This window comes from Neopelma chrysocephalum, unplaced genomic scaffold (genome assembly GCF_003984885.1).
Source record: "Neopelma chrysocephalum unplaced genomic scaffold, ASM398488v2 Primary Assembly neopelma1_71, whole genome shotgun sequence".
NCBI lineage: Eukaryota > Metazoa > Chordata > Aves > Passeriformes > Pipridae > Neopelma > Neopelma chrysocephalum.
Genome location: NW_020897731.1, coordinates 10,209,932 through 10,229,092, shown reverse-complemented (window position 1 = coordinate 10,229,092; position 19,161 = coordinate 10,209,932). Strand labels below are relative to the sequence as shown.

Sequence of the window (19,161 nt, the reverse complement as noted above, 5' to 3'; positions counted from 1 at the left end):
AAAAAAAAAGAAAAAAAGTTTAAAAAGAAAACAGTGCTTGTGTGAACTATTTCTTGCATACATACATACCCATCCGACAGCCTTTTCCACCACACCAAAATAATGCAATACTTCGACAAAAAAAAGAAATTATTCATGGGTTTGGAGCCTCTCAATCCACTCTGTACTTTTTGGGTTGTTTAATACTCAAGACTAAACACAAAATTGCAATCAAAAAGAAGAAATAAAAGCCTTCTGTAACTTAAACTGATTCCACATATCCAAGGATAACATCCACTTTTGCCATCTACATGTTGCTCACAGACCAATTTGTGACTAGGACTCCTGAATTATTTCCTACACCTCTGCTTCCCAAACATCTGTATTTGAGCATCCTACAGCCTCTTCCTAGTGTGGCATTTTGTACATAGCAGCTTTTTAACTTTTGGGTTGTACTTCCCAAACCTGTTAAAATTATTGAATTAAAAGTTTATTCTATTCTTCTCCAGACAAGTGCTGGCATTCCCTCCTAACTCAATGGCACATCTGCAAGTTTTAACTTTCAAGAAAATGACAGACAATATAACTAAAATCACCTCCAGAACAAGTCATCTGGTTTTCTCCCAACCTTCAAGAGATCTTCCAGCTTTGCAAAAAGTAATTTAAAGCTATTTGGGGATTAGTTACTTGACAGGCAAACTTATATGACCAACTGAAATACCATATTGATCAACCAGATGAACACAGAACTACATTGAAACCTCCTAAAGTTTAAAACTGATTCTAAGATGGCTTTTAACCATATTTATTTTCCAGACCAAAATGTTATGTAATACAATAAGCCCACATATAACATGTTAGATTTCTCAAATAATTGTATTTCTTCACTAGAGAAGAAGGATTGTATTTCTTCACTGCTGAGAGGGAGGGGGCATGGCTGACAGGCATCTCAGTATTTTAGTCCATAAAATATAAAATAAAAAATTACTTTTTTCCATACAGACACATCAAAATTGATTAAGTATGAAATGTAGAAAGCGTCAGCACTATACATAGTAAGAAACATTTAATACCACCTACAACCAGACTAATAACGATTAAAAAAAAAAAAACCAACAAAAGAGAGTGAGTTGTTCCAATACAGCATTTTCACAGCACCCTTGGGAGATACAACTGCTGCTTCACTGACTGCGGATGTTCCAACTTCCTTAGTTTATACAGCAAGCCAACAGATTGGACAATTCAGATTTCAGAAATGTCATGTCCTCAAACAAGACTGCTAGATCACGTAGCCTTGCATCTCCATCTCAGAGTTATTTCGTGGATACTGCTGAAGTTTCATTAGTTATAATTAAAATTCATGTTTTTAAGGTGTTAGGCTGGGAAGAAATCCATGCATGTCCCATCCACTGAAGTTCAGTAATTTTAGCTCAGGGTGTCAATACTACTCCAAATAACATCAGATAAGATGATAAGAAACCACACTACTGTGATTATGAAAGGGTACGGGTTATTCTTTTTCTTCCACCTTCCATGTTCCTCCTTCCAATTACAGAGCTTTTTAAAAAGCACATTACGAGATATGACAAACTCCTACAGCACTTCCCTGCATGCAAATCCCATTCTCCTAAGTGAACTGTCTGAAAAACTGTGAAGCTTCCTACTACTCATTACAAGACAGATTCAGAATGCGTATAAACAATTCAAAACCATCAAAGCCTGCTGAAATTAGATTATTTTAAACGTTTTCAGCCCAACTGCTGGTTTTAACTGCAGGCATTACCATTTGCCCTAAAGTACTTCAGTATGAACATACACACTTTTCTTAACAGAATTAAGTGAAGGCTGGAATGCTTTCCACACTTTCCTGGAGAACTGAACGCCCCTGAGGGCAGGGATGGACATCTCTGCCTGTGCAGCGCGGGGCTGCGCTCCGATACCGCGGGACCCGCGAGGTGCCGGGGCGGGTCCCACCGCGCCGGCCCCGGGCCCCGCAGCCGCGCTCGGCGCTCACACACAGACCCCGCACGGGCGGCACCGCGGCAGCCAACGCGGAAGCGCAGGCTCCGGCTCCCAACAATATCGCTATTCAACAGGACCCGGCACACATCCTGCGGCGGGCTCCTTCCCGGGAAGGGCCGCGTCGGGCAGTACCGCAGTGCCGCCGCCGCCGCAGCCGGACCCCCTGCAGCCCGGCCCGGCGCCCTCTGCAGAGCCGCACCGCGGCTGCCCCGCGGCGAAAGGGGGCGGCTCGGAGACGTTCGGGAGCGCCACGGACACAGCGGGAAAGGCTCCCTCCCCTCGCCGGCAGCCCAGTGGGACCCGCGGGGCCGTTACCTGTCGCCGGCTCCGCCGCAGAGGCGGCGGCACCTCCCCGTCCTCCCCGCCGGCCGCCGCCGCCGGCCGCAGCCTCCAGGTCGCAGCCCGCGCACGCGGCGGCGCCGGGCAGGAGCAGCCCCGGCAGGAGCAGCGCCAGCAGGAGCAGCCCCGGCAGGAGCAGCCAGGTCGGCACCGGCCGCACGCCGGGCGCTTGGAGCGCGCTCATCGGTGCCGCGCTGCAGCGGAGCAAAGGCAGGAACACAAGCACGGAGGGAGGGAAGGAAGGAAGGAAGGAAGGAAGGAAGGGGCAGGAGCTCCGGCTGCGCCGCTGCCGCCCCGGCGGCTCGAACCCGCTCCGCGCCGGCCCCGCCACCACCCGCCGCTTCCGGCGGCCCCCGCGCCGCCGGGCGACACGTCACCGCGCCGTGACGTCACCGGCAGGGGGCGGTGGGTGGAGCGCGGGTCTGGTCCCAGTGCCGGCTCCCGTCCCGGTCCCAGTCTCGACCCCGATCCTCAGCCCCGGGCAGACCGGACCGGCGCGCCCGGAGTGTGGCAAGACGCGGCCGTGCCGGCGGGCGGTGGTAAAGTTGTGTCCGGTTGCGGGAGAAGCGGCCCCGCCCCCCCCCCCCCCCGCGGAGGGGCCGCTCTCCCGGGCCGCTGAACCCCTCAGAGCAAACCGGGTGCTTGGCCGAATTCAGGAAAGGCACAACGGGAAAACAAAGCATTTTGGGCTACAGCGCAAAACCGAGACTTCGGACTTTGTTAAATTGCTCTTTTTACGCCGCCGGTCAGGCTCCTGAGAGGAGCGTTCTGAACGGGAAGTACGAAAGGAGTTTCGGTGTGTGCTGCAGCACGCTCGAAACAATAACAAAACGAAAAAAAAGAGGTGTTTCAAATCTGATCCGACAAACTGAAATCAACAAAACTAAGTCTTCACAGAGATTAAACCCCGATTTCATTGTGATTAACCCCTGATTTCATTGTGAAAAAAAAGGCTTTTGCTTAAGTCACTGAATCCATCAAGTCACTGAATGGGAATAAAATCTATTTCTCCTGTTGAAACCTGTGGGACTTTCCACCATTCTGTTTAGAGCCACTTAACGAGAATAACATAGCCTTTAAAGATGAAATTCAATCTAATATCTTAGGTACACAATACATGAGAAAATAATGCAGCACGGATGCCAAAAGCTATATAAACATTACATTTCCTATTAACTGTCGCAATTACCTAAGAAATAACCGAAGGGGATTGAAAGGGTCTTGAGAAAAGCCTTTGCAGACTGCATAGACCCTAAGCAGACAGGAACATGAAATGGAACGGCACAAGGTACTTCTGCAGGTCAGCAAAATCTGTGAAGCTAGCTGTGAAATCCTATAATAGTATTAAATGCAGCGGGAAACAGTTTCTCTAGCAACATAGTTGGTGTGCATACTCCATCCCAGCTGAACCATATTTTTATGGGAAAAAAAATACCAAAACTTAAAATACTCGTAAATCATATGAAGATTTGGAAAATGTGTCTAAACCTAATGAGTTGTGTTTGAATTGTGAAGTCTGTGCATAGCCTTATTATTTCTGTTGGTTAATACAACAGCCTTTAGAGACCAACAGTATCTGAGCAGATCTTGTGCAAAGAGAACAATGTAAAGCCTGTATCTTAAGAAAACTTGTTCAGTGTTGTTTAACTTTAGGGAGGGGAGCTGGAGCAGAGTAAATTTCCCAGCTGGAAATGAAGAAACCAGCTGTTAACTTAATTAATTAGTTAATTTTAAAATACAAAGAGAGAGGTATGCATAAAGGGTACATGAAGAGGCAAATTTCCTGGAGTGTGAACTATTTTAGCTGACAGCCACTGCAGTCAAAGGATATGGACTTCATGAGTCCTATGGAGAAAAACCATGCATTAGAATAGCTGTGAGATGGGGGAATTAATGGAGAGCACTTCAATGAAAATGCCCTGGGCCTGAAATAGAAAATTATCCTTGTTAAAAATCCTCTTTCAATATCGGTTCATTTTCACCTCTTGCTTTCAACTACAACCCAAACCGGGAAGCATTAAAAGGATTGTTTTCAAGCAATGCCTGTGTTCTGGAGCTGGAGGAAGGTTATTCTAGCAGAAGATCTCACAGGGAGAAGCATATTAGCTGGAAACACCTCATGATGCACTGCCACTTCATATTGTGCAGAATCAGCTGCATGAGCTCAGAATCAAGGAAGGGCTTCAGCCTAACCCGTTAATCCACAGTAACCTAATCAACTTCTGGTTTCAATATGAGGACACAAATTCTGCTGAGTGCCCTATAAGGCTTGATCACAGAATCAGAGAAAAATATATGACCTTTTGAGTTCATCTGATATAACCCCCCTACTCAGGCCTGAGGAATACCACTCATAACCACACGCCAGTTTCATTTTGGACTGTTGATGGCTACTTTTCAAGTAGAGTGGTTCAGACTGTTTTCCACCTTCCTCATCCACTTACCCAGTCCCTACAGGACTACAAAGATGCTCTGAATAACATGGCAAAAACCTTGCTAAAAATAACATGTGCCACTCTTATCCCCTCAACCATAGAGCCAATCATCTCATGACAGAAGTCAATCGTGTTGGTAGAACTGTACTTGTTTTTCTGTATTGACTTCTCTTTCATCATCCCAGAAGTGGCTTACAGAAAGATTTGCTCCATTATCTCCTCTAAGAGAGATGCTAGGTAAGGATGACTGTTCTGTAGTTTCCTGCACTTTGCTTTGATGATAGATGTGACATTTGCTTTTTTTCCCAGTAACTGGAAATCCCATCTGATTGCCACAGCCTTTCAAAGGTGATAGGAAGCAGCCTAATGATATTACTCATCTTCCTCAGCACCTTTACAAGTACCTTCACAAGCACCTTCTGTCCAGTCCTAAGGAATTGCAAACATCTAATTTGCTAGAGTGTCCCCAGTTCAACCTTCCTCTACAGTTAGTAGTCGTCTCCTGCTCCAGACTTTGCCAAATAGAGCTCTGTGAGGCCTGAGGGCTGACCTTGCTAGTAAAGAACAAAGGAAAGAGGGCTTTGAGTATGTCAGCCTTTTCACGGTCCTTCATTGCTAGGTCACCTGCCCAGTCATCAGCAGAGCCTGTGGTTCTTATGGTTGCTTGCTTGTAATGAGACTGGTTTGATGGTTTTCTCTGCCTCTGGGTGTAGACAGCTGTGATAGAAATGCTGGCATTGGTGTGAATGGAGTATGAATGGTAATATCTGCGTGTGGGGGCACTGGATGGAGCACACAACAGGGAGAGGGCTCTCAGCGTGGACTATGCTACTGGGATCCCGATTAGCAGGTCATCACCCAGTACATCTTTGGGAGTTTCACAAGACACCCCTTTCTGGAGAAAAAGAGCAATGAAGAAACCCTGATGACTCACCAAGGTGTGACAGGATGGGGACACTGATCACTATCAGCTGCTAAAGGCTACCAAGAGGCATATTCAAAATCTGTGCATGGTTGCCAGCCTAAGAAGAACCCAGAAGTCATGAGGAGATCTTCACAGCCAGTGTCACTTCCCTCCCATGTAATTGCAATGGATGCTGGACCTAACAGCATCTGGACATAGACATGGCTGTGGCACATGGGCAGCCTGGTCACCACTGCTGTGATGCTGTACAGGCTCATGGAAGCCCATGTCCTGGTCTGCTTTAAATACATCCAACTTCGCTGCAGAAAGGTCTGGCACTGGCCTGTGCAACATTGTTGATAGAGTGTTGCAACAGTATTTCCCACAAGTGGGTATGTTTATCTTTTGCAGGAAGAAAACTGGTCTCAATATCTAAGAATTCGGCCATTTATGTTATTTTCTGTCATGAATCCTGCTCAGTATTAATGGACTCCTACAGTCTTGGTTGAATTTTCTGAGTGTACTTTGCTGTATGCATAACATGAGAGACTTTTTTTGAGTCCTGTCCTCCATCCTTCCATTGACCTTTGGAGCAAAAACCTTTTTTTCTTTTCATTAGTGTGTATTTTACTGCTTTGAGTTGCCATTTCTGTCAGCAATCTTATCATTCACCTAGCCTTAATCACCACATTGATTTATCTGAACAGAAAAAGGGAGAGGAAACAATCTTCAGAGTTGTTTAATGCCCATAGTGCTTTACAATATATACATTCAGCCATTCCTAAAATAACCCTGAAGCAGGTTTGAATGGTAGAATAAAGGGAAAAAATGCTCTTGCTGCTGTTTGGTGCTATTTACAATATCTCTAAAGTACAAGCTGTGAATCCTCTGGGTAGATGTGAGAACTAATGAGCAAAAATATAAACCAGGCTGATAATAATAATAAGAGGAGAAAGAAACCTTGTTGGCAAAACAGAAACAAAGCGCAAGCTGAAAAAAATGATGAAAGGTCACATTACAGAAAGGAAGATTCAGATAATGAAATTTATTTATTAAAAAACAATGCAAATACAAACTGACAAACTTCAAATTACGATAAGCGATGGGCACTAGATTACTGGTAAATTGTCCAATAAACATTTAAATCTACAAATTATGTGAAAAGAAGCATTAATTTTGAACAGGCTTGAGAGTAAAATTCAAATGTCTTCTCTTGTTTAGAGAAGTTACTCATATCTGCACCCAAATTACAAAACTTTCTAGTTCTCGGATTTCATGCACTGATACAACCTCTGATGAAGATGGAATTTTATAGGCTTTGTATTTGTCAGGATGAGAAGATTGGTTTAGAAACCCCTTCTCAATTGTTTCCGGGTTACTGAAATTTATTTTTGAAGAGGGAAAGTCGTTAGTTCGAGGAAACTTAACCAAGTATTTTAAGTAGTGCTGTATTCCGAGCTGTTAATGGACTAAGAAACTATGGGTCATAGTTGCTATCGCAGTCCAATAATGAAATTGGAACAGAGAGAATGGAAGTGAATGAAACATCTTCATTATCTGATGAGAGTATTAGCACTTATGATCTTCTTATCAATGGCTAAGAGTCTGGGTATCTCTCAAATGAGCAAATTGCCTGGTAATAGGCTAAAATGCTGGAAGAAAATGAGAAAACATCTTTCAATCAGCAAGAAAAAGCAGTCATTAAGTGAAAACCAGATCTGCAGAGGTGCAAAGAACTTTTTGATTGTCTCCTAATTTTAGATATTTTTTTCAATCAGCATTGTCACTAGTATTGCAGAAGATTTTTTTTTCTATAACATTTATGGAGTAAAGACAAATGTAAAAGAAGTCTTGGAGCATACAATGTTCAGCAAAATGTTCATTGCAACTGAGTCTCCTATTTTCATGGAAGCTTTGGTTATTCTTTTTTCAATTTGTTGAATTCTTTATGGGAAAAAAGATGCCATTCCAGCTAGAAGATGTTGGCTAGGCAGACTGTGGTTGGATTCTGTTTATTTCAAAAATAAACAAAGACTCAATCTGCATATACAAGATCTGGAGGCACATCCGGAGATAGGAAGTCTGAAGGAAAACAATGGCAGAATGAGTGGATAAAACCTTTCAGGCAGCACTTTGATTTCTGGAATCTATAGTAGGAGCCGAGCAGCTTGCCAGGACACAATCTTACCAGTGATGCAGGAGCAGGGATCTTGCCATCTGACTCAGTATTATTTGGCATGTGAGTTAGGTTACAACAAAGTGATGTTTTGACAGTTAAAGGGCATTTGGAGTAACACAAAAATGGTTGTGGAATGAATACAATACAGATTTAGGTGATCAGAAGTATGTTAAAAACTGCCAAGGTACAATCTTGGAGGTCATGATGTAACAGAGTTCCTCTCCTCATCTGATCTACCCAGAACATACCTCACGGTAACTGGTTTTTCCAAAATTGATTGCCAGACTGTAAAAGTCTGGGCATCTTATTAAATTTTAAGAAGGTTTTGATTGTGGCAATTTTGCATCTACAGTAAAGTCATAATCGGTTCATTTGTAGTTCATACTGTTTTTAAATGATCAATATAATCACTCCTGATGTTTAATGAACAGCAATATTAACACAACAAATCCATACATTAAAAATAATTTGCTGGATCCCTTTTTCAGTTTTCAAGCAATGTGAGAATTCAATCCATGTCAGCACAGAAGTGATAGCTATAGAGGTGACTCACTGAAAAAGGCTGTCTCAGAGGAAAGGGAGTACAGATCATTTCATTGCCAAATGTAAAAAAAAAAAGATTCCAGTATGTACATAATCTTTCTTTCACCTTCCCTGAAAATCAGTAAATCTCTAAATCCACCATTACCTAAGCAGAGACAGTCAGTGCTTTGTGTCTTCTTATTCCCTCCCTTCCTGGTAGACAGGAAACAAGGAAAAGCACAATCAGGAGGTGATGAAAGTCACTGCTGCACACGAGTAGCTTTTATCTTATAATAAGCGTACTGACCAACTGTGCGAAAAAAAATAGAATAAAAATCACAATTTTTAACAAATATCATTTGGACATAATAATGTACTCATGATTGCAGCAAGTATTGAAGGCTGCCTCCTGGGATGTGTCTGGGTATGTTTTCACTCAGAGAAAAAATAGTTCCTACTTGCTAGTAACAGGAACTGTCAGGATGGAGTCTGCCTTACAGTGGAAATCATTTCCCCCTTTAAGACAATTTGGGATAAGAACAAAGAATATTTATGACCTTATGAAAAAGCAAGAAGAAAGTGACCAGAGCTTTTACTTCAAGTGTGGTTTTGGTAGTTTTTGCAGCTGTTGATTGAAAAGTGGAATGAGCAATCACTCAATCAGAGGCCAGAGCTTCAGTGAGTGGGAGATTATATTCTCATGATCTGTGACTAACAGGGAGTAATAAAAAGCCTAGTGAACATATGTATCGTGTAAATACAATTCTATTGTCTGATGGTTTGTGGTAAATTGAAATGGCTGCTCTAAGGTCACAGCAAGCAGACTGTTTCCTGGAATTTCTGCAGGCAAGTTGCACATCCTGTAAACAGGAGCTCTCTAGATTCATGGCATGCACTGCCAGGTACTGTGAGTGACACAGCACATAAAAAATAAGATCATTCTACAGAGGCAGAGACAGGTAGCCTCAAATCACCCAGAAAGTTGAAGGAGATGTAGAAACCACTGCTGAGAAAATCACATAACAGGTATTTTGTCCCTGCCTCAATTTTTATATGTTTTGATTTGGGTAACGGAGAAAAAGCATCAGAGACCATATGCTTAGTTACAAGGTCATTGATTACACATGGTTTTGCTACTGTCAGAACACAACCTTGGGCATTTGGCGTTATGACTTACTACAAACAGCTCTATTTCTCAGGGAAGAGAGTAAAATTTCATCCATTGTTTACATTTTCAGAAACAGTACACACAGTTCATTTTTGTTCCTGCTTTGCAGGCTGTGGTACTTAAGAGGTTGTATGCAATCCTTGAGCACTGGGAGTTGAACAAGCTTAGATCTGGACTTTTTCTTTATTCCTTTATCTGCCTTCATGATGAAATTGGGAGAGTTTTGCTTAGGGGTGGGACAAAAAAGTTCTGCATTCAATGAAGTTTGTTAGCTTTCTCTGATATGATCTGTATAGGACAGGTCATATTTTTTACTATTTATCTACTATTTAATGAGTTTTAGCAGTTCTTTTTAAATTGTTCATGGTAGTTAATAGAAAACATGGGGAAGGGTTCAACTAAAAGTCTAAATCGAAGTCAGTAAATTCCTAATCCCTTTAGAATCAATAGAGAGTGATGGGAACTTCAGGTTGTTCATTTCTTACTAAAATAAGCATCTAAGATCTGACAACTTTTCAAACATGAGGGGAGGGGAGGAGAAGGAGGGGAGGGGCCTTACTGGGGTGATCTAACTAGAAAACAACCATAAAGGCAAGTATTCACAGCATGAAGGAGTTTGAATGAATATCCAATAGCAATAGGTAAACTTTTCCTAATTATTTATTGACTGCCTTCATATTTACACTGCAGTAATTTCAGAGAATATCTTCAGAACCAATCTTGAAGGACTAGAGAGAGACTCAGCAAAGTATCTGGCTGCAAAGATGTATTCCCAGTGGGATTGGCTGTGCTAACACCAGCAGTCTTCTCCTTCACCTGGAATCAGTGTCTGTGATCATTCAATACTGGAAGTTTCAATATTACTCCAGGGCTAGTCCCTTCTACTCAATCTTTATATTTTTGTAATCTGTAAAAATAGACAAGCTCGAGAAACAGTTAGCTACAAGAACCAAAAAATTAGGTTAATAGAATGATAGAATGGGTTGGCTTGGAAGAGACCTTAAAGGTTATCTAGGAGTTTGCTAATGGCTTCTGAACTGTAAAGGCTTGAGGCAGGTGTGACACCAGAGTTACTGGAGAGAGAGTGCAGTAAACTATAAGGTATGGTAGTGGGTATTGTTCCTTAAAGTGGAGCAGTTGCCTTGTCCCTAAGTTTTAAGCCATAAAGAATGTGTGATGTACTTCTTAAATTCTATCAACTTCCTCTTTTAGATCTAACTGATGTCTTGAAAACTCACAATTAAATAAGGGGGGGGTAGTCAAAATTTAAAATATAATCCATTATGGAGGAAATAAAAATCTTGAATGCTTGCATTAATCCTAACTAAAATTTTAATAGAGCATGGAGTCTTGAAAGAATGTTTCTGTCCCATAATAGCCCTGCCTTTGAATGGCCCAGTCCCACGAAAAGCAGATTTGACCTGTTTGCATTGGAACAATTTCCTGAGCAGTATCAGTAACCATCTCTGTGTTTAAATGTCTGGGCTGAAGTCAGGAAAGAATAATTTATCCTGCACTTGTCATTTAATAATCTCACCATGGTGTTTTCTAAAAAGGGGCAACATTTCAGTCTAGAGAAAATTGTAAAGGTGGCTTACATTTACATGGAGAACATGCTCATTTCGGTTGGGTTGTGCCCAGTTCCTGAGAGATCTGCAGTAAATTCTACAAAAGCAGGACTACAAAACCAATGTAACTCAGAATATTTTTCATTAAACTGTTTGGAACTTGTGAACAAAAAAACTGCGTCTATGAGGGGCTATTTCTTCTATAACATTTTACATTGCATATGTGTTTGAGCTGCTGAAAAAAAAGGTGATATTTTCTTTTATAAAAGTAAAACAGACTGAACTGAGATTTTATAATATCATTCAGAATTGCTTAGCTAGAAGAATAGCAGCCTTGAGCTGAAAACACAGAATAACTGTGAGATTACAGTTAATGCTTTTAAACTAGAGAAAATACAAATACATATAATAATATACAAAGTTTGTTATTCAACAAAAACAAAAAAATCACATCTGAATAGGCAAAGATGGGCCTTACATGTCAGAGAGACTCTTGCTCTTTATGTTAAAAAAACCCCTACATTTTACTTACAAAAAAAATATTTTGAAAAACCTCAGGGGGACAATTTCACCATTTTGCAGAGACGAGGAAAAGTTTGACAAAATAGAAAAAAGCATAAAGATTCTAACATCACAGATTCCTATTGTACATACCATGTAAGATGATATTTGGCTTTCTCTTTGCCCAGGTTTCACCATTCTGGTTTTTTCTGTGAAAACAATACTTTTATTTTGTTCTAGCCTCATGTTCTAGAATACTGTGTAAAGATCTAGTGTATACAAAACAAAGAAATTTATTTGTGCAGTCTACCATCTTGGCCCTTCCCTCAACCCAAGTCCAGTAAAAGGGATGAGTTTTCTGGGAATATATTCCATTACCTGCTTGAAAGTTAGTACATAACACTGCTGTGTGTGACTTCTTTCAAAGGAAAGGTGATCACTGAGGTCTTTGACAGGTTTTTTCCACCTTTGAGTGAGCACATAGTTTAACATCCAGCCTGAGAAATTTTGCACTTACTATGGTGTCTGCAACTTCCATGCTTCTCTCTCATTATCCCCTTCTAACAGAAAGCCTGGCAGACATGCAGCACACCCCTTTTCCGCAAAGTTTCTCCAGTGTTTGCATTCAGAATGGTGGCATAGGATGTTCAAGAAAACATCCCGGGCATCAGTCCCTACTGTTTTGGGAGCACTGCACTGACAGGAAGGTCTTTGATGGATTTGGCTTTCTAAGATTTCAAACCTTTATTTAGTCTTTATTAACCTAGAGTGTTGCAAGCCCAAGCATCTACTACTTCCATCTTTTAATTGTGTGTTTTCAGGTCTGAATATTGATTACCCCCCTAAATAAATAATACCTGCTGTAAACTGACTCTCCACTATAGCACTTACCCCTTATCCCTATTACCACCTAATGCAGAAATGGACTAATACCAAAACTTTAAAGTTTTTCCAGGATTCCTTCACCACAGAATAGAAACATAATATTTCTCAGGGAAAGATAAGAGCCCTAATCATAAAGGATTATATTTTCTGTAAGCTGTAAACTGTAATTCACAAAGACAGGAAAACCAGATAAGGCAAAACTACGTAAGGATGTTTGTTGAATATCGTAAAAAGAGAAGAGAGGAGAAGATAAAGCTATGGAACAGAAAGAGTGGTACAAGTTTGAATTTCAAAATTTATATGAACATACCAAAAAGACACTTTATCTTTCATATGATCAACAAAACTTATTTGAGTTTTTAAAATAAAAAAATAAAGAATTCAGAAACACCTTTTTACCTTTTGGCATAAGTTTTAATTGTTGAATAAAGATGCAATATAAAATCAGTAGAACAAAGTGGATTTTGTTAAACATACAAATAGCAAACGATCCCTTTCTGTGTTGCAGATGTCATAGTCTACAGAGTTTGAGCATCTTTTTCCACACATCCTTTCTTTCAAGAGTAGCTTTCCCCATAGTGGAAGTGCATTCCATGAGCATGAGGCAGAGCTGGGAGACAGGCTCTCCTGCCTATGTGTTAGTGGTGAGAGGTATTAATACTCATAAGACCACTTTCCCGTCTGTCAACTGTAACGCCTTCAGAAACTGCTTATAGTTAGAATATCTCAAATGTATCACAAACTAAAATTAAATATCTAACTATGTCTTATTGTCAGAAATTATGGAGAGAATTTCTTCACCACTAATGTGAGTGCTGCAAGCAACTGGAACTTCCTTCACAAGCTGTAGCTATGCCAGTTTTCCATAGTTAGAACTTGATGTTAACATTAATGAACGATGATTGGGCTTCAAAGCAACGCTTATGTTTTTGTAACCCAGATGCACTTGGAAAAGAATGGGAGAAAAGGGAAAATTTTGTGACACTAGACTTATAATCAAAAAAATTTAGATAATAAATAGTACTGAACAGACAGAAAATTAAATATTATTGATCTTTACAACATATATTTGTGCTGATATACTGTTTATAATTGGACGTATTCAGGCTGTAGCTATCCTAGGTAGACCTTTTCAGAAAAAAAATCATAAAATGTACCATTCATGGAACACATGACTCTTGAATAAATGGACTATCAGATACCTACTAAAACATATTAGGTGGCTATAACATAATATTTTGTTCTTGACTATCAAGTTCCAACTTGTCTCTTAGCAACATGATACAGACTTTTTTGTTTAAAACAAAGCACAGAAATTGGTCATACACTTTGTCTTGAACAAATTGTGATCTTTAACTCTTTTGATAAGTATTCCATTTATTTTGGTCATAATCCCAAAAGAAACAATTTGTTCAAATTGTTCAGCCAAATACAATGTCATTTGGCAAAGCACTGTGGTCCTCCATAAAGCCTATTCTCTAGAGATAATTGTTTGCACATATCAGTAGTCCAACATCTACAACAACATGCTGATTTTGAAATGTGGGCACGCGAGAGGCCCCATTGCATCCTTCTTCAGAGACCCTCAAATTCACTTCCTATAACCAGCACTGTCTGACAAGACACAGAAGCAGGTGAACCTCCCTGGGCTTAAACAAACCTCAAAAAAAAAAATTGCCAAAAAGCAGTATTTCTCCCTTTGTATTCATTTTAAGGCTGATAATAATAATGGCCAGTCTTCGCGAACGAAGATTTTGGGAAAGGTCTTTTTACCTTTCCAGCCTGCGCAATGGGTTTTTTAGGTGAGACACAGCATGCGCTGAACTGAGCCCACCCTTTAATCCTAAGGTTCATCTGCCGGGGCCAAGCAAGCTTGGACAATGGCAGTGAGGTCCTCAGGACGTAGGTTTGTTTAGAGTGACCTTCTCATAGATGGATGGCCTTACAGGGCTAACAAGCTCCATCTGCCCGGGGGACTGGGATCTGAACCTGGGTTGCAGTGGTGAGAGTCCCGCATGCTAACCACTAGGCCACCAGGGGTCCCTTTAAGGCTGATACCCTGTCAGTATTTAGCACAGTCAGATTGCATTACCACCGATTATGTGCTGCAGTCTTACCAAGCGTGGTAAACCCAAGACAAACATCCTGTCCTAACCACAGACTCACTCTGCCCCCAGTAACATCTGCTGACTTGTACTGCACTGTGTCATCCACAGAAGAGACAAGTATCCCGAGACGGTTCTCCAAATCATAATTGTCCAGTAATGCCATCATTCGGTAGGCATACTATTAACTGCCTACTTAAAAGACACTAAGCTGAGACATTTTAACACTGTTTTAAAGCGAAGCACAACTGTCACACTACTGGGTCAAGATGATCTTCCCTGCATTAACAATTTTGTTAAGGTACTGAAAAAGCTGAGCATGAAGTGTGCAGGAAAAAACACCTTTCCGTGATCTCAAATAGCAGCACAGATTATTCTGGATTTTAGAGATTTCAGGTTATTCTGTGTTTATTTACAATAAATGGTTCTTGCAGAAGAACATCTCACAGACGTGCAGTCTCTCACAACAAGCGTGGCCTTGTGCTAAAAGCCTGAAGCCTTCAGAAGGGGTATTTTTTCCCTCCTATACTGAGTCCTACACCCGTAAAAGAACCCCAACCCCACCACAGTTGCCCTTCAGCACTTCTGAAACTCAGTATCGTTCCTATGGCTACTGTAGGGGGAACTGTTCACAGGGGTTGTTTCTCCTGCTGGTGCTGCCGGGTCCGACAGGAAGGCTGGCTAATGCCCCTCTGCTGGTCGTTCCCAGGGGCCCTCACCTTGGCCGTGGCCCCGTCCTGCTGTACTCCCCTGCCCAGCCAGAGAGCTTCCTGGGGCTGGAGGAAGCCTGTTGATCTCAAATATGTGCTTCGGCTAATTGCCTTTCCTGTGTGGGCTGTGGGAATGGAAGCCACTGGTGCGGCACCTGCAAGCAGCCAGGCATGGACGGGAACAGCCTGGAGAAAAGGAGGGAAAAGGAAGCACCCAGCAGCTCCCACCACCCTGGCTGCATCCGTCCCCTCCCTCCCGTTTCCTCACATAAAATACTGGACAGCATATTCTACTGATTTGTTAGAATATGTTGAAAGGCTCTTCCCCTTCCTCACTGAAGATATAGCCCTTCAGTTTTGCAATGTATTTCAGTATTTTTTATAAAATGCTTATTTAGTGTTAATAAGCAGCTTGCTATACTGCTTTCCCAAAACTGATTTTTATACAGCAATTCTGCTTCAAGGAATCCTTTCAGTCTTGTTGGAAGAATTTTATAAAATTCATCAGAAGGGTGGAAAAGAGGCACAAGCTTCACCATATTTTTTTTTTTCTGGTTTCTGGCAACAAGTAAAAATGTGTCTTAAACTGGAGACTCTTTCCAGCCTTTTCTTTTTACTGGGATATCTGTTTTACAGTCTTCATATTATCTCCGTTTCTCATAATAAAATTTGTTACTATGACAAAAAAATTCCACTAAAAATTATAAACTGTTCTAGTTATTCAACTGTTCCATTACCCAGCCATCAAGATTTTAGCTTCAACATATTTTTGGAAGTACTGAACGAAGACAACTTGGGTACATTTTTAGACAAGCCTATTTACTTTTGCATTTTTACAACAGTATATTTGACATTACAAGAAACCCCTGACAGACCATAGCCAGAGTCCTAAGGTAAGCAGCAAAAAAATTGATCTTTATCTATAAATATGGAGACAACTGTTCTTGTACTGAAATGTTTCTTTATATTGATTTCAGATGAGAGGGTAGAACAGACCAAGAAAAACAATTTGACTAAACTGACCCACTGAACATTCAACTGAGCCTGTCTAAACCAATTTAATTATCAATTTAGACATGATTCTACTATCATATCTGACCATTACTTTAAACAGCAAAAATGAAAAAGGAATTTTAGGAATTTGGAAGTCAAAAGAGACTACAGACATCAATAAGTTTGAACTGATCTCTAAAGTTAAAGAATTAAAACTTAAATAATTGATACTACCTATGTATTCAAGAGAAATATCTCATTGCAAGACAGGAACCAGTCATTTTATTATTTGAAGAATAAACTATTTAAAAGAAAGGGCGTTATTTAAGCAAGGGAGATTAAAAATACAAGTATTGGCCAGAATGTGAAACACAATATTTTGTGGGAACTAAATGAGAAACTGAGGGGAACATGAAAACAATATCACTTCAGTAAAAGCAACTTTGTAAAACAGATTTTTAAAAAGATATAAAAATCTAACAGTATAGGTGAAGCCTAAGGTGAGGAACTAGTTCATTTTTTAATCTCAACTTAATCTCATTTTTAAAGCAATTATACTCAATATTCCTATATACATGCCTCTCTGTCTGTAGGCACCTTTCTGTGTCTCAAAAAAGGCAACACCTGACAAAAGGCAGCAGAGGTTTCCAAGAGATTTGCTGCTATAGCAGGTCCTGGCTGAAGCGCTGCCTGTGGCCTTTGGCCACCCCAGAGGTGAGAGGAACAGCATCACTCCAGGTACACGGAACAGCCACTCAGGCAGCCACACCAGTGGCCTGGACGAGGGTGTGGTGACCCACACAAGCTGTAGAGCATAAGGGTCCCTGTGCAGCCATCGGGAGAAACATTGGTGGGGGTCAGGAACAGGAGTGAAGTACCCCAGTGGGGAAGGTGAAATGAAAAAAAAAAAAAAAAGAATCACAGAATATGCTGAGCTGGAAGGGACCCACAAGGATCAAGTCCAACCCTTAGCCCTGCACAGGACCATCCCCAAGAGTCACACCATGTGCCCAAGTGTATTGTCCAAATGCTTCTTGAAACACATTCTGTCAGGCTTGGTGCTGTGACCACTTCCCTGGGAAGCCTGTTCCAGTGCCCAACCATCCTCTGGGGAAAGAACCTTTTCCTAATATCCAACCTGAACCTCCCTCAACACAATTTCAGGCCATTCCCTCATGTCCTGTCACTGGTCACCACAGATAAGAGATCAGTGCCTGCCCCTCCTCTTCCCCTCACAAGGAAGTTGTAACTGCAATGAGTTACAACCTCTCTGTCTCCTCTTCTCCGGGCTGTACAGACAGTGGGTTAGGGTAATGTTTGGATTCTGCACCATGTACTTGCACACAGTGATGGGAATTAGAGGGTCAGCAGGCCTGTAGGGAATCTCCCTTGCTATTTAGTAAATACTTTTAATTCTCTAAAAAGCCATGGTAACCTTGTAATGACCTTATTGAGCCACAATCCTTGTGAGTGCTTTGTAACATTATCATTTCTAAATCGCTACTCAGTCTTACAGATTTTAAAAGATGCAAAATGCTGCATTTCTACAGGTAGATGTACATTATGTGTTGTTCTGAAGATGAAATAAGGTCTTCTAAGTAATACACAAACTGAGTATTCAGAAGTGTAAACAGGAATTCAGGAGAAGAGAGACTGCTTACCTCTTTTAGGAATTTACACTGTAATCTTTAGCAAATCACTTAATCTTTCTATGCCTCCATTCCCCATACATAAAACAGGGGCAATACTTGCTGTAAAGGATAAAAGCTGTCACATGCCTTTTTAAAAACTGCCATAGAAAACCCTCTACTTAAATGGTCAAAACCATTTCTTGCAAATACTAAGGAAAAGATCAATTTTCTCTGTTATCCAGAACAACATTTCCCCAAGTATTCTCACTGGATACATTGCACCTGTTAAGCAGTTTGGTTCTTTCTTTAAGAAGTGATCATACCGAGTCCACAACATTACCTTTTTTAAAATTTGCCTCATAAATTTACTACCAGTCTATAAAAGTTCAGTATGTTTTTACTACATTATCCTGACAGAGACAACAAGACAACATAGACAACAAGAATCACAGACTTTTTGACTTTGAGCCTTTTTTGCATTTAAAGATGCACTTAAATCAGATAATTGATTCCAACTGTGGTATTAAACGTATCAGTGGAAAAGATCTGAAAGACCTCACAAAAAGGTCTGACAGCTAACAGATGATGCCAGCCTGGCAGTGTAGTGACAATCCGTCACACATGGATATGCATTTGGATCTTGCACTGAAGCCTGAGCTGTTGAATCACAGAGGCTGGAAAACTGTCAAAGGCGTAGCACTGCTGTACCAAAGAGGGCATGGAGCAAAGCAAAAGGACTCTTGGCATCATTCTCAGGGGAATATTTTGTCTCATGCAAGGACTGGCTCCAACAAGTTCTGAAGGAAGCTTTGCTCAGGCCTTCTCAGCAGGGGAACATATGTTATGACACGGGGCCTTTGATGGGACTCTGGGTAGGAGTTTAGCAGACGCCTGAGGTGGCTGTTTACCTAACCAAAGGTGGATGGGGAACGCGTGACTACATCTCTGGGTAAGAAAAGAATAAACAGGAGCAATCAACACGAGAAAGAACATGGACAAAATTTCTGTGAAAAGAATAAATAAGGTAGAGACAGCAGAACTTGTGCATGATCCTATCTTTTCCTTAGAAAATGAGAAAAAAAAGATCTTGCAAGTTTAAGTATCTATTTTCTCAACTGACAGTATTTGAGCTGATATCCTCTGAGCTGTGAGCTTGAAAAAGTAATTTCATATTAAAAGAGAGAATTTACAACTCTGAAATTAACATCACAAAACTCAGA

The 19,161-nt window shown here is 41.0% G+C and overlaps 1 protein-coding gene across 3 annotated transcripts in view; it reads right to left on the bottom strand.

The window, feature by feature from the left end:
- STIM2 (stromal interaction molecule 2) overlaps positions 1–2,403 on the bottom strand; it is a 70,035-nt gene extending 67,632 nt beyond the window's left edge. For 2 of the 3 annotated variants that reach the window (XM_027686436.1, XM_027686435.1), the window contains exon 1: positions 1,800–1,887. In XM_027686436.1, coding sequence (XP_027542237.1) covers positions 1,800–1,884 — 85 coding nt within the window. In that variant the 5' untranslated portion in view covers positions 1,885–1,887. Of the gene's footprint in view, positions 1–1,799; positions 1,888–2,316 lie in introns of those variants that run through there. The other variant, XM_027686437.1, reaches the window with a different exon arrangement.
- Positions 2,404–19,161: the final 16,758 nt, after the last annotated feature.